At 43.8% G+C, this 15,185-nt stretch overlaps 1 protein-coding gene across 1 annotated transcript in view; it reads left to right on the forward strand.

Annotated features, from left to right (window-relative positions):
* LOC147439830 (SNARE-like superfamily protein) overlaps positions 1–14,266 on the forward strand; it is a 44,371-nt gene extending 30,105 nt beyond the window's left edge. Inside the window, exons 4-7 of the mRNA XM_086485570.1 lie at positions 11,794–11,967; positions 12,072–12,131; positions 13,362–13,431; positions 13,846–14,266. Of these exons, the coding sequence (XP_086341696.1) occupies positions 11,794–11,967; positions 12,072–12,131; positions 13,362–13,403 (276 nt within the window). The 3' untranslated portion in view covers positions 13,404–13,431; positions 13,846–14,266. The remainder of the gene's footprint in view (positions 1–11,793; positions 11,968–12,071; positions 12,132–13,361; positions 13,432–13,845) is intronic.
* The last annotated feature ends 919 nt before the right edge of the window (positions 14,267–15,185 follow it).

Below are 15,185 nucleotides of genomic sequence, written 5' to 3' on the forward strand. Positions count from 1 at the left end.
AATTCAGCTTGGCCGTAGATCTGGTGCAGTGGGATGCAGAAGAGGGGAGTTACTCCGCTCCTTTATCAACAGATGCATTGATTATGATACTAAAGTCATTGATGTCTCTTTGAGCTTCAGGGATACTGAGAGCTGACAGTATTCTGCTGGATGACTTTATGAAATGGAATTCCTGATTATGATATTGATTTGTTCTTGCTTCTTTTGAGTGCAGGAACTGATAGACGAAATGACTGCAGCATTTTGTTTTGATTGATCTCGAATAGAGATGGTTGCAATAGGGGTTAGTCAATCGGACATCGATGAGGTCCCGATTGGACCTAGATGTGATTGCTAGCTACATTGCCGATAAATCATGGTCTAAGATCTGAATGCATGTTGAATGTCATGTGATGTCTAGTGGTGTCCTGTGATGTGACTATTGATTTGGTACATGTGCTAGATATGTGTCCCTAGTACGTAGGTACTAATAGTCAGTGTCTGCTAAAACGGTTTATGGCTTTTGTCGGTTTTGCAGGCGTAATCGCGGTCGATTACAATGCTTTCAAGAGGGGGGTATGTCACAAAGTGATGACGTGGCTACCGACAACAGAAACCCTAATTTTTGGAAATCGCGGAGTTGGAATTTTGAAATTTTTCTTTTTCGGTTTTTTTTTTAGCGACGCAAATCTCAGCTTTTGGCTATGTTTTGGAAGAGAAAGGCATAATTGCTTTTTGTTGCTCTCATTGAGAGAGAGTGAATCTGCTTTTGCTTTCAAGTTTTTGGGGCTCTGCTTTTGGGCATCCCTTGTAACTTTAAATAAGTGGTTTGGGCATTCACTTCTCAGAGCATCTGGACGCAGAGTTTGAGAGTGAATCCCGACCCACTCTCTTGTACTTTGAACTGATAAATACAAAAAGAAATACCGAAAGGGGCGCCAGTCTTTGGGGCCAATATCTCTAGGCACGGAACTCTGCCGGGCCGGTGCAAATCTATTGTGATCTGTGAATTGTTTTGAAGTGGTTATTTGGTGCTGTCACGATTGATTCTTGACTTAGAGTGTCCAAGTCTCTTACATTAAGGTTAGCCACGGTGGGGCTACGAGTGTAAATCACCTGATAGCTGGTGGACATTGCATTTTTCGATGTGGTTCCAGTGGTGATTGATGGTCAGACGACCCGTGTGAGTGCCATGGAAGCATCTCCTAAAATTTAGGGAATTGCTATTTTGGACCTGAAAATGTGTTCGCGTCATTAGCTTTGGAATGACAAGGGGAACATTTTATTGCTCTGCTGCCAAGTCAACTGACGCGCCGGTTGGGATATTTTTAGCCAAGTTGGCCAAAGTCGGAAATTGGGCGAGGTGTCAGCTCGTGAGCAATTCTGCCACTCTGGAAGAGCTGGGCGAGTTGGTTATTAGCAAAGGGGGCGCCATTTTCAGATTTCAAGTGGATTTTAACAAGTACAAGAGCTATGGAATGCTTGCTTACCCTCTTATGTACAGTGCGGTGCCAGCAGTGATGCCCTGCACGCTACGCACTGCTCTCTCTCTCCCCTACGAGCAGTTATGTTATGCCCCTCAAGTGGGCTTCTCATTTGACCAATGTACAGCTGTGGGGATTTATGCTTTTGTGCCGAGGCAAGAGCCTCTCTGAACATGAACGGGTGTAGCTAATTGCTACACCAAAGCAAGCACCGGTGAGGGTGATAACCTCTCCACACAGGTGCGTTTTCAGCACTTTGTACACGCTGAATTTGGACTGTTTTGCAGCCGTCATGATGCCGGGAGCATTGGGAACAGTGCTCCACTGTTAGACGACAATTCGGGGGACTGTTTAGGGCAGAGCTTGGGAAAGTGTCGAGGGCAAGCTTTGGGGCCGTTATGTTACCAAAATTTTGCTTGCACAGGTACCATCTTGCTGGATATACGTAAAGGTCTCAAGGACTCTGGTTTTTGTAGTTTATTCCTCATTCTTGAAAGATAATAAAGAAATACCGAAAGGGGCGCCAACCTTTGGGGCCTACAGGTGTCACTGTCTGCTTGGGAGCATTCTAGCTTCCTGGCGGTGTTTTTGTTTTCAAGTGTAATTCCAGTCTCAGTTATAGGTTCCTTTTAAAGTCTCTGCTTTGTGTCATTAAAGTCCAAGTGTTAAAGATCGGGTGAAAGCTAAAGTCTACCGCCCTACGGGCCGGTTTCAATCATCACCAGATCCATCAGCTTCCCTAGCGTTAATAGTTTCAGCCCGCATATTTCAGCCAATGTTTTGCATCAACATTCAGCCCGTTACCATCGGTTGCAGATTTCGGCCATGCCTCATTAGCATCACTATAGATCCAAGTTGTCACCACTAGCGTTTTCAGTTTTCAGCCCTTAGCCTCTTATATCCAAGCATCAGTAGCAAGATCCCATCAACATCTTAGCATCTAGGACTATTGTATCAGCATTTGTGCAATGTAAAGCAAATACCTCTCTAGCGATAGAGAGGGGGTCCCTTGGGGGGGGTGGGGGTTGGCACCCCATTCGGTGTTAGTCTTCTTCTCTCTCTCTATCACTCACAGAACCTTCACTTGAGTATTATTCTCTCCTCTCTCTCTCTAGTCTTTGCAGATCTCTCAAGAAGTCATGAAGTAAAAGGAACTCTCTCATTTAGTACAAGGAACCTTGAGTACGCATTGAGCACTCATCCTGAGTATTCACCATCAATCACTTCCGCTGCACATTACGAATGATGTGACAGCTCTAAGACCTTGTTCTTGTTGCACGCCACAAGCGTAATGACGACTCTTATTGACACCTCCCATGAGAGAAGGAGAAGCCAGTCAAGGGATCCATAGCCTCATCTTCCTTGGCCAACACCAAGAAAATATGGAGTGTGATGGTCCAACATTTTTCTTTCTGTTGCCAAGGTGCCTCGTGAGAGAAGTCAAAGTTTGATTTATAGGTACTTATAATATATTTTAAAGCCTAAAATTAAGAACACTTCGGGAGGTTCATAATATGTTCATAAATATCACCCAAAAAATTAACCCAAATTAAGCTTGCCATAACTATAAAATTTGAGGCTTTTACACAACTGCTCGATATTTGTGGACCCCTTTAGACATGTAGATTCCAACACTAAACATTTAGAATTTGTCCAAGACATACAAGGCTTCAGTTAACTCTCAACTGTTAACAGCATTAGACATACAACAACAACAAACTCCAAAAACTTCAGATTACGTAGTGGATGATAGTCAAATCATAGATAATAAGTTCATCGAAATAACAAGATGATAGTCTCTTTGTATTCTGTTTAGTAAGGGTCTACAAGCGCCTAAAAGCCCTAAATAAGAGCGCTCACACACATGGCCGCCAAAAGAAGCCCCCCCCCCCCACCCCACCAAAAAAAAAGAAAAAAGAAGAACGCACGGATCATTCAGTACATACGGGTCCCCATATAGTACGGCCGCGTTGTACGAATGGATCCGAACATACCTACAAATCCTACCTTGCAACAAGGGATGCACCACAAAGAGGCTGCCCACTCTGTGCTAGCAGGGACAAGGTGAAAGGGATGAACGAGCGCATGGTTGAGATAGAGGAGGAGGGAAGTTATGCGGGAAGGGATGGATGGTTGCCGGGCGCGTGGGTGAAGGTAGAGGAACTTGGGGATTGGGAGTGGAAGAGGGGGGAGTAGTAGTTGGTGGTGGCATAGCAGCTAAAAAACGCGTTTTTTAAATAGAGTACAGAACAAGATGTTTAAAAACGTCAGTACGTTGCTTTGTTAAAAAATGTGGACGGTTTATAGACTTTAATAAAAGTTGGCTTGCCTTAGAGTTCAGGGTCTATAAATATCAACTATGCGTTTAATTATGTGCAACATTTGACTTCAATAAATTATATACCAACCCTTGTAATAATATAATACTTGTAAATTATATATATTTGAAAAAAACCAACGTATTTAATTCGGATCCACGAAAAATACGTCTAGTACGTGTATTAAACGCCCCGTATAAAATGTCTCGTCCCGTACCTTAGCTGCTATGGGAGGTGGAGGTGGTGGATGAGTGGATGATGAAGACTCGACTGTTTGGTGGAGCTGCTCCCTTCTCTCTGACAGGTGCAGCCTGGGGATGAGTGGATGACGAAGACTCGACAGGTTGGTGGAGCTGCGCCCTGCTCCCTGACAGGTGCAAGTGAGTCGAAATGCTTCTTATTAGGAACCCATTGTGGCTGATCTCCCCGAGGCATTCGCTAGGTGTCCCATGTGATGAGCGTCCTCAACCCGTTGCTTGACCTATCCACCCACCCACGGTCCACCATTGGAATCTCCTTTGGGAGTGGGGATCTCAAATGGAAATTTGAAGGGTAGGAATCGTTGCCGCCTTAGCGGTAACAGAAGGAGAAGTCTTGGGGGACTCAATGTAGGACCCAAAGAGATCCCCCATCCGAGGAAGTAAAGCTTCTTGGCAATCACATTGCGTGGTCAAAGCCATGTCGCCAATGCGGCAAGTAGACCTGCGTAGTCCTTGTAACAGACTTGGACACTCCAAGTCAAGAATCAACCGCGACAGCACCAAATAACCACTTCAAAACAAGTCACAGATCACAATAGATTTACATTGGCCCGGCGGAGTTCCGTGCCTAGAGATATTGGCCCCAAAGATTGGCGCCCCTTTTGGTATTTCTTTTTATATTAATCAGATCAAAGTACAAGAGAGTTGCTATGGTTTCACTCTCAGACTCTGCGTACAGATCCTTTGAGAAGTGAAACCCTCACCACCTTTTTAAAGGTTACAAGGGATGCCCAAAAGCAGAGCCCCAAAAGCTTCAAAATCAAAAGCATCAGCTCTCTCTCTCTCTCTCTCTCTCTCTCTCTCTCTCTCTCTCTCTGAGAGTTTAATTAAAACAAAAGCAATTTCTCTCTTTCTCATTGCGTAGAGTCCAAAAAGCAGGCTGCCGTAATTTGCGCCGCAAAACGCGGAATTCCGTACCAGCTGCCTCGTCAGCATCTCGCCAGCAGTTTTAGGGTTTGCTGACTTTAGGGTTTCAGCCAGGAATTAGGGTTTGCTGCAAATTACGGGTTTTGGCAGTTTTTAGGGTTTGCAGGAATTTTAGGGTTTCAGCCAGAAATTAGGGTTTTTGCTGGCCGCCACGTCATCACTTTGTGACATACCCCCCTCTTGAAAGCATTGTAATCGACCGCGATTACGCCTGCAAAACCGACAGAAGCCATAAACCGTCTTAGCAGACACTGATTGTTAGTATCTACGTACTAGGAACACACATCTAGCACATGTACCAAATCGACAGTCACATCACACGACATCACATGACATTCAACATTCATTCGGATCTTAGACCATGATTTATCGGCAATGTAGCTAGCAATCACATCTAGGTCCAATCGGGACCTCATCGATGTCCGATTGACTAACCCCTATTGCAACCATGTCTATTCGAGATCAAGTAGACCAAAATGCTGCAGTCATTTCGTCTATCAGTTCCTGCACTCACAAGAAGTCAAGAACAAATCAGTATCATAATCAAGAATTCCATTTCATAAAGTCATACAGCAGAATACTGTCAGCTCTCAGTATCCTTGAAGCTCAAAGAGACATCAGTGACTCTAGTATCTAAATGAAGGCATCTGTTGACAAAGGGACTCCCCTCTTGTGCATCCCACTGCACCAGATCTCCAACCAAGTTGAATTCTGGGTTTCATTTGGAGTAGACTATGCTAAACCAAAAGCATCGAGGTAAAGTTTCACAATCTGAGGAGTATCTGCTAGGTCCTCCTCCTCCATCCACTTCGCATCTAATGCAGGATAATTCTTGAACTTAACCAAGAACCGCCTTCGGACTTTACCTTTATTCTTCGTATCCTTATGTGCCAAAATCTGTTCAGGATCAAGGATCTCCTCGTTTTCTTCCACTTCAGGTTGCTCATCAGGCTCCCCATCATCAGGCACATCACCTTTAAAAGGTTTCAAGAGACTCACATGAAATGCATTGTGAATCCTCCAAGTATCTGGCAGTTTCAATCGGAAGGAGACATCATTTATCTTTTCAGTGATCTGGAAAGGTTCGTAGTATCGCATACTAAGCTTTGGAAAAAGCCTCTCCTTCACCTTTTTCTTTCGTAGGCGTGCCTTCTCAAAACATAAGAGCACCCAATCATCCTCCTTCAGTTTCAAGTCGCGACGATGGCGATCCGCTGCCTTTTTCTGTCGTTCTTGAGACTTCTGCAAAGTCTCGCGAACCTTGGCAAAAGCCGTATCTAAATCTCGCGAATATTCATCCGCTTCAAATATCTAATCTTTCGTGCTCAGGAAGGATGGAACCTTCGCAGCACTTTCAACAATCTCAAATGGCGTCTTCCCCATCGAAGAGTGTATCTTGTTATTGTAGGCAAATTCCACCAAAGGTAAGTTCTTTTCCCATTGAGTCTTCTGATCTGAGATACAAGACTTCAATAAATCTAAAACCATTGAATTGGCAATCTCAGATTGCCCGTCAGTGTGCAAGTGGAACGTTGACCAGAACTGCAACCGTGTGCCAATGTTCTTCCAAATTGCCTTCCAAAATAAACTCGTAAATCTGGGGTCTCTGTCGGAGACAATCGTCTCAGGCATGCCATGTAATCTGAAAATCTAGGCCACAAACAGTCTTGCTAAATGATCCGGCTTGACTGTTTTTTTCACTGGGATGAAATGAGCCTATTTGCTAAATCTGTCAATAACAGTCCAGATACCATCGTGACCACTCTGTGTTCTCGAGAGATCAAAAATGAAATCCATTGCTATACTTTCCTGGGGCGAGTGGGTATGGGTAAAGGCTGTAACAATCCCTGTGCCTTATGCCTGTCAAACTTGACCTTCTGGCATACCAAGCAACTGCGCACAAATTCTTCCACATTCATCTTGAGTCTCGGCCAGAAGAAGTATCTCTCAACCCCTTTCATGGTGGTAGCAATGCCACGATGACCTGTAAAAGGTGGACAGTGGCATTCAGTCATAACCTTTTCCCTCAACGGCTGTGTAACGCACAACATAGTCTTTTTCATCAAGTAGCCTTCCCGAAGGGAGTATCCAGCTATTGTCTCTCCATCCCGTATCCGTGTGAAAATATATGCAAAATATGTATCTGTGGCATACTGATCGACCATATCCTCGAAGCTCCTATGATGTATCGCGGAAATAGCCAGAACCAACGGTTTTCGAGACAAAGCATCTGCCACCACATTCTTCTGTCCCTGCACGTGGACAATTTGGAGGTGGAACTGTGACAAGATGTTCGCCCACCGCATCTGCTTTTCCGAAAGCTGCTTCTGTGACAAGGAGCGTAAACTCTGATGGTCTGTAAAGGCAGTAAAATCCGCTCCAAGTAGGTAATGCCGCCATTGAGTAAGAGCATGGATAATCGCCAAAAGCTCTTTCTCATAGATCTGTGCTGTCATCTCCGGCCTAGAGAACAAACGGCTCTCGTAAGCTATGACATGGCCTTCTTGCATCAAGACCGCACCCAGACTACGACCACGAGCATCACAATATACTTCAAATGACTTCTGCAAGTCCGGCAAAGTCAAAATTGGTCCCGTAGTCAATTTCTGTTTCAATGTCTGAAAGGAAGTCACCTCTGTGGGTCTCCACGAGAAAGGTACTCCTTTCTGTGTCAAGATATGCAAAGGGGAAGCAACCTCTGCAAACTTTCGAATGAACCGCCTGTAGTATGAACACAGTCCCAAGAAGCTTCTAACTTCATGGACAGTCCTCAAGTCGGGCCAATCCCGGATAGTCTCTATCTTGGCCGGATCCATTTGCACTCCTGTTGCTGACACAATGTGTCCCAAAAAGTGTATCTCTGGTAGAAAAAATTCACTTTTCTTTGCATTAATCACTAACTTGTGATCTCGTAATGCTTGAAAGACCTGAAGCAGATGATCTCTGTGTTCCGCCTCATTCTTGGAGAAAATAATGATGTCGTTAAAGAAAGTGCCAACAAATAGCCTGTACTCTCGAAAATCCTGTCCATCATCCGGTTAAATGTCGCAGGAGCATTGGTTAAGCCAAAAGGCATCACCAAAAACTCAAATAACCCAAAAGTCGTCCGAAAAGCTGTCTTGTAGACGTCTCCTGATCTGTTGATATCCACTCTTCAAGTCAATCCTGCTAAAGCACGAGGATCCCTGTAACCTGTCGAGTATATCATCGATCCTAGGGATCGGAAATCTGTTCTTGATGGTGATTTTGTTGAGAGCTCTATAATCGATGCACATTCTCCAAGATCCGTCTTTCTTCAAAACCAACAATACTGGAGAGCAATACGGTGAAGTATTAGGCTGGACAAGACCCTTTTCCAAGAGGTCTTTAACTTGGTTCATAATCTCTTCATTCTGTGCTCGGCTCACACGGTAGGGTGGTCGGTTCGGTGGTGTGCTTCCAGATATCACATCAATGGTATGATCTTCAGGAGGAGCAGGTGGTAACTCACCTGGCAGGCCTTCTGAGAAGCAATCGGCATGAGTGTGGAGAAAAATCTTGGCGTTCTTTTGTTCAGGTCAAAACATATTCAACCTTTATCCATCGTTCAGTTCTCTCCCAAAAGACTGAGTAAAGAAACTGAAGTTCATCAAGTACAATTCTCTGAGCCCTTCATTTATCAAAGTCGCTTTCTCGGCCCGGTAGTCAACCACGGGGTAGTTCTTGTGGTACCAAGGGATCCTGAGTAGAACGTCACTCGCATGCCCTGAACACCCCTGCCATTGCAAACGAAGTTTGCCAATGCTCGTTGTAATGGCAACATCCCATCCGAGTGCCAGTCGAACTACCTCCGCTTGTGGCGTCAGTCTGTCGGGCTTAATTCCAAATCGAGCCGCCAATTCCAAGTGAAAAGAAGTTGGCCTTGGCTCCTTCAAAAGAGCTTCCTGATCCTTCACTTTGTCCCAAAAGCGGCAAAGTTTGTACTTTCATTCATTAGATTCGGTGCAAGTCCCACGCCATGTGGTACCAATTCTGCTTTTCTATCTGCCTTTTCTGCCACGTTCCTCAACTGCTCTCGAACACGCAGGCCTGTCGTCGTCTTTATCATTCTGTTCGTTCTGTGCCTTTTTAGGGCACTTCGCGGGGATATGTCCCTGTTCCCCGCATCCAAAGCACTTCCCCTCTCTGATGAAGCGAGCTCTCCCCTCAGGAGTAAGCTTGGGTCGTGCATCCTTTTTCTCTTGGTTGGTCTTTTTCTTTCTACTTTCATTCCCAGAAGTCTGTTCGGCTCGTTGTGCCATGGCCTCATCTGTGGGGTAGGTCAGATTGCCAGAGTGAATGGCAAAGCCCCGTTTCGCATGACTCATCAACTCCTGAATAGAAGCTGACTTCTGTTCCAAGCAGTGATCTCGGATCTCTGTAGGTAGACCCAAGGTAAACCGCTCAATCTGTTCTCTGAACGAGATCTTCTTGAATGAAGAGGCGGGTAGAAAAGAGCTCCAGAATCTTTCACAGTAAGAATTCACTGTGTCGCTCTTGGTCATCCGGAGATGGTTCCAAGCAGCTCATATATCTCGTTCAAACTCTTGTCAACCAAGAAGAAATAAAAAGCCTCTTGAATTTCAGCCATGTAACTGGCACAGTCTTGCTTAATAGAAGCGTGGACCACCAAGTGCGAGCATTCCCCTTAAAATAAGAGGCAGCTCTCCGAATCTTGGAGTGCTTTGAATAGCGTCCTCCCGCGAAAGCGATGTCAAACTGCTGTATAAAAGACGAAGCCTTCGAAGCATCATCGGAGTATTCCGAAAAAGTATCAAACTTGAGTGCTTGGCCACCTTCCTTTAACTCTCGGACTTTCTTGCTTTTATCTTCGAGAAAGTCATGCTGGTTGGCTTTGTAAAAATTCTTCTTGTTCGCATAAAAGTTTCCGTTGTCAGAGTCTGAACTGTCCGTAGACGAGTCCTCTGTAGAAGTGTCACTCATTGGGCGAGAATTAGACTTCTTTGCTTCGCTTTTTGCTTTTTCTGTCTTCTTCGCTCGAGTCTGAAGAGCTAGAAGAATTAGGTAAGCCTTCAAACTTGACACGCTTCTTCAATTTCTTTGCCTTGTCGAATGTCGATCGACGACCCAAATATCCCGGGAAGTCAGTGCCTTTCTTCTGCTTTTTGTCTTTCTTTTGCACGTCGAAAAGCTGAGCAATCCGTGCATCAACCACGTTCTCCAGTTCCTTCTCCGTATATTTCTTGGAGGTAGAAGGTTTCTTGAGAGCGGGTTCCGGGAGTGGTGTTGTGGTTCTCTGCCACTCCGTCTGTACCTCTTCCAAAGAGGTCTGGTTCATATATTTTGCCATCTTCGGGTCCCTGGCAAAATTGAGCATCATCTTTGTTGCATCATCAATCAATTGACGACGCTCCATCTCTCGCTGCTCCGCCTGAGTAGGCCTAGGCGGGCCATACTCCGTGCCGGAATCTTCGTTGTGATCCCTGCCCGCATCTCGAGATGCAGAGGGAGTCGACTGATCATTGCCTGAAGCCATAGGTGTCGCGGGAAAAAAATTCGGGGATCGGATTTCCCGTAGAAGAGAAATCGGCCGTGCTCTGATACCACTGTAACAGACTTGGACACTCCAAGTCAAGAATCAACCGCGACAGCACCAAATAACCACTTCAAAACAAGTCACAGATCACAATAGATTTACACTGGCCCGGCGGAGTTCCGTGCCTAGAGATATTGGCCCCAAAGACTGGCGCCCCTTTCGGTATTTCTTTTTATATTAATCAGGTCAAAGTACAAGAGAGTGGCTATGGTTTCACTCTCAGACTCTGCGTCAAGATCCTCTGAGAAGTTAAACCCTCACCACCTTTTTAAAGGTTACAAGGGATGCCCAAAAGCAGAGCCCCAAAAGCTTCAAAATCAAAAGCATCAGCTTTCTCTCTCTCTTAGAGAGTTTAATTAAAACAAAAGCAATTTCTCTCTTTCTCATTGCGTAGAGTCCAAAAAGCAGGCTGCCGTAATTTGTGCCGCAAAACACGGAATTCCATACCAGCTGCCACGTCAGCATCCCGCCAGCAGTTTTAGGGTTTTCTGACTTTAGGGTTTCAGCCAGGAATTAGGGTTTGCTGCAAATTAGGGTTTCTGGCAGTTTTTAGGGTTTGCAGGAATTTTAGGGTTTCAGCCAGAAATTAGGGTTTCTGCTGTCCGCCACGTCATCACTTTGTGACAGTCCCCCAAAGCCACGGGGCTCATCTAAAGCACCTCAGTCACCATATTTTGCCACTCAAACTCTACCTGATTATACCTGGCCAATAATTTGTACATTCATGAGCTTGTCTTTTCCGGTAGGCGGGCCGCGGGAAGCACCAAATCTCGAACTTCCTGTCTACTTGGATGTGCGCTGACAATCTTTCAAACAATTGAGTTCGCATGGGGCTAGTTGACCTCAGCTGCTAGGCTCCTCTCTGCTTCGTTGACACAGAAAGCTGAATGGTGGGCTCAATGGGGTGGGCGAGGGGGCTGCACCAGTCCTTCTGAGACAAAGCGTCCGAGTTGCTGCAAAGAAGCCCTCGTGCAAGATCCAAACCTCGAAGTACCTGTTGGCAAAAACCAAAAATGAGGTGAACTGGGAGAGCACAGGTAACATGGGGGGAAGGGTGTGTGTGTGAGAGAGAAGAGGGGGTGCAAAATGGGAGCAATGGTGAGAGATAGAGCAGCGAGCCTCTGGATACTTTAATGCTTAATGGCTTGATTATATGTGGCCTTCTTTTGACAAGAAGTTTGTTGAATTTATCAAACAATCATTACACAGAGAAAGAGAGAGCTTATAACTTGCTTGTTCTGGATGTGCAGTTTCGAACACACAAAGTAATTTACCGAAGATATGCAGGTCTTTTCTTCTCCATGTGTGTGGACATCACTGACAATGAACTTGTCTACTTGGAAAGCATCCATCTCTTTGTAGAAATTCTGGATCATTTCTTCAGCAATGTGTGTGAACTTGACTTGGTTTTCAATTTTCACAAGGCAAGGTTCTTTGTCTCCCTATTCTGAGTTGATTCAGCATCTTTGAATCAAGTCTTCAAACAAATGTGTACAGAAGTTTCAGTGTTTGTAGCATTTGGTTTCAGGTGTATCTGATATTGGACGAGTTTATCCTTGCTGGCGAACTGCAAGAAACTAGTAAAAAGGTCCTTTTAATTCTGTCGACTGATTACATCATTTTTTGTTTAGGTGATAGAAAATCATTCTGGCACCATTTGCGCTTCTGAAATGAATATATATTCAAAAGCAATATAAAGTTTCTCACTTGCTTGAGAAGATCATCTAGAAAATTCTTTCCATTTGTTAATGAGTTGTAGCCACCCAAATCAAGTCATAATACTGGCTATAACTTGGTGTTTGAGCTATACTACTCATTCTAGGCCAGTGATATTTATTGATGCAGATTGTGTCTGAAGTTGCATTGTCGGTAATTCCTTGTGTTATCAACATTGCAATGCTTGCTTTAGTTTATGATGTATGATTTGCTGATTGACAAGGGGCTGCATGTGTGCATAATATGCATATTATACTTAAAATACACAACTTCATGTTTTTTTCGTGTATAGTACATAGCATTCATAAAAAATGTGTACGTTTTTGAACCTTGGAAAGTCATGGCAACAGGCCTTTTATGGTTTTGCTTCAGAAGTTAAGTTTTAGTATCAACTTTTAAGTTCTGAATCTTGTTAATTTGGTTATCAAAAGTTGAAAGTTGAATTTGAATATGAATTTGGGTGTTATGTCATATAATGCATAAAACATATATCATACCTAACTTATATCTAGGGCTATGCAAGAACATTTCAAAATAAAAAGACCACGTTTTTTATCTGGGGTCCTTGAGAAAGACACACATTATACTTCGATGAATAGTATGTCCTGTCCTGTACCTGGCTGCTATGCATGTGCGGGTCATTCAGGTGTTGTACTGGTGTGTAAAAGGGAGAAGCATATAATGGTTTGTGGTGAACGACTCCTAGGGTATGTGCTGAAACATGTATCTTACCGGGTTGATTGCTATACAAGATGCTGCCCGCATAATAAAACATATGCGGGCCAAAATGTACGGGAATGTACATAGAGGGTGGTTTAGGGTTTAAGGTGCTGCATTGTGCTACACATGTTGCAGATGATATAGCAAGGCTGTAGTACCTAATGAACCCTAAAGCAGATAACCTACTTTTCTTCTGGTCGGTTAGTTTTGGTGAAGCTCAGGTAGGGCTTGTGATTTGAACTCATGTTATGCTTAATAACTGACTTTTGTGAATGTTTGTAATTCTTCCTGGTAGTAGGGGAGAAGCTTGTTTGTGTTTTCTAAGGAACCTTCATTTGGGTTAGTCTTTTTGTTTGCCCATGTTCATCAAGATGTTCTACAGGCAATCATTGAGAGGATGGCTGAGCTGGAGCGGCAAGAGTAGCTTGACTCTCATCATTGTATTTAGACAAGTAAGTATTTTATTGAAGAATGGAGTTCAAAAGCTGGCTTTATGTGTGTAACAGACCGAAATTCCAGCTTCCTGAATATAACAGACTCGAACGTCTAGTTGCATAAGTCTAAATCATAGTTACCCGAGACTCCCCAAAACTCCATTTTTTTCTCGCTTCCATGTTTCTGTTTCCACTCCCCTCACTCCCTTAATCTACTGGAACTCGCCAAAACTCTAAATTTTTGCCGTTTCTGTTTCCATTCTTGTTCCTGTTTGCCATAACCATCAGTCAAATAGCTTATATTGCATTAATCTTTAAGGTGCAACTCAATGAGGATCAGTTGAGGAGAACAGTTATGATGTTTTAGTGTTGGGTCTCAAAGGTCGATTATAGAAACGGCGCTATTTTTTATTAGTCCATGGTTTCCTTCAGGTTTGTGCGAGATGGACTTACTCAAGGCAGCCAGATGACTAAGGGAATGCCAGGATTTTATTGAAAGTGTACCTTGCATGAAAGTGCCTCGAATAACACATTACATTTTTGAGGCGGATATCGTCTTGCAATTGAGCAATACCAAGGGAGTGGCCAGCGCTAGCTGTATTCTATGTTTGATTCCAGTTATCCGAGGTTCACAACATTGGCAACAAACATACATCCTTCTCAGGTGTTCAAAGTTGAGAGAGTGCATCAGTCGCAATTGGTGTTGTAACAGTAGCCCAGAAAAATAAAATGTTAAATGGTTTTTTTCCTGTGTGCATGTTATTGATATTTTGTGCAAAAGTTAGCCTTAAAGCTCGATATACAAAGTACACTAATGATTTCTGGTCAATACAAAAGCTCCTGGATTTGGAAATGAGCAAGCTCCTAGTAGGATCTGGATACGCCACGATGCCCAGTTCAGTGTCATGAATTGTGGTGGTAATTCTAATTGGCTCTTCAGTATTGTGTGTCCAGAAGTCGGTAAGAATGGACAGGTGTGGCATGTAGAAACAAAAAGAGACTACTGATTTTGCTTTTGTGCATGTGATGACATGGAAATTCTAGTATTTGTGATGATGATTCTTTTGATGTGTTCTTGCAAACAACATTATTGCCATTCTCCTACATCTCAGCCAAGTGAGCAAAGTGAAAAATGTTTTCAGCCAAGATTGATTGCATGCTATGGCGTTTGGAAGGATGTTTATTAGCCATATCGAACAAGAACATGAAGGCTCATATTTGCACAACTTGTGGAGGATGTCACACATTTTGACATGTTAATATGAACAGCAATGCTGACATATCAAGGCTCCCCAACTATGGCTGTACAGTGCTATCATTAAAGTTCAAGGATTGCTGAGATGTAGGAAGTTTTCGAGGCTGGTTGTGCAAGCAAAGCATTGTCACCCATGTGATGAGACATGGCATAGGGGGATGTTTCTGCTCAAGCATAGGTGTCTAGATGAGTGTACTTGTGTTTTTTTTCTTTTTTGGGGGGGGGGGGGGGGAGGGGGGGGGGGGGGAGATGCTAAAGATTTTTTAAGTTTCCTAGAAACAAAATGCATTGAGGATGTTATGTCACCTAGATGAAGTCCAAGTTATGGCATCAGGTGGCCTTGGAAGTGTGTACAATGCTTGTTAAGAAACAGAGCTCAATCATTTTTGAAAAGAGGATTTTAAATATATGTGTGGTAACAAGGTGGGATATAGGTTTCTCACAACAATCTTTTGAGGTGACCATCTATTGATCTTGGACTAAATTAGTTATATTGTTCATGCATAAAGCACTGAGA

Source organism: Adiantum capillus-veneris, chromosome 16 (assembly GCF_014529385.1).
Source record: "Adiantum capillus-veneris isolate H3 chromosome 16, ASM1452938v2, whole genome shotgun sequence".
Classification (NCBI taxonomy): Eukaryota; Viridiplantae; Streptophyta; class Polypodiopsida; order Polypodiales; family Pteridaceae; genus Adiantum; species Adiantum capillus-veneris.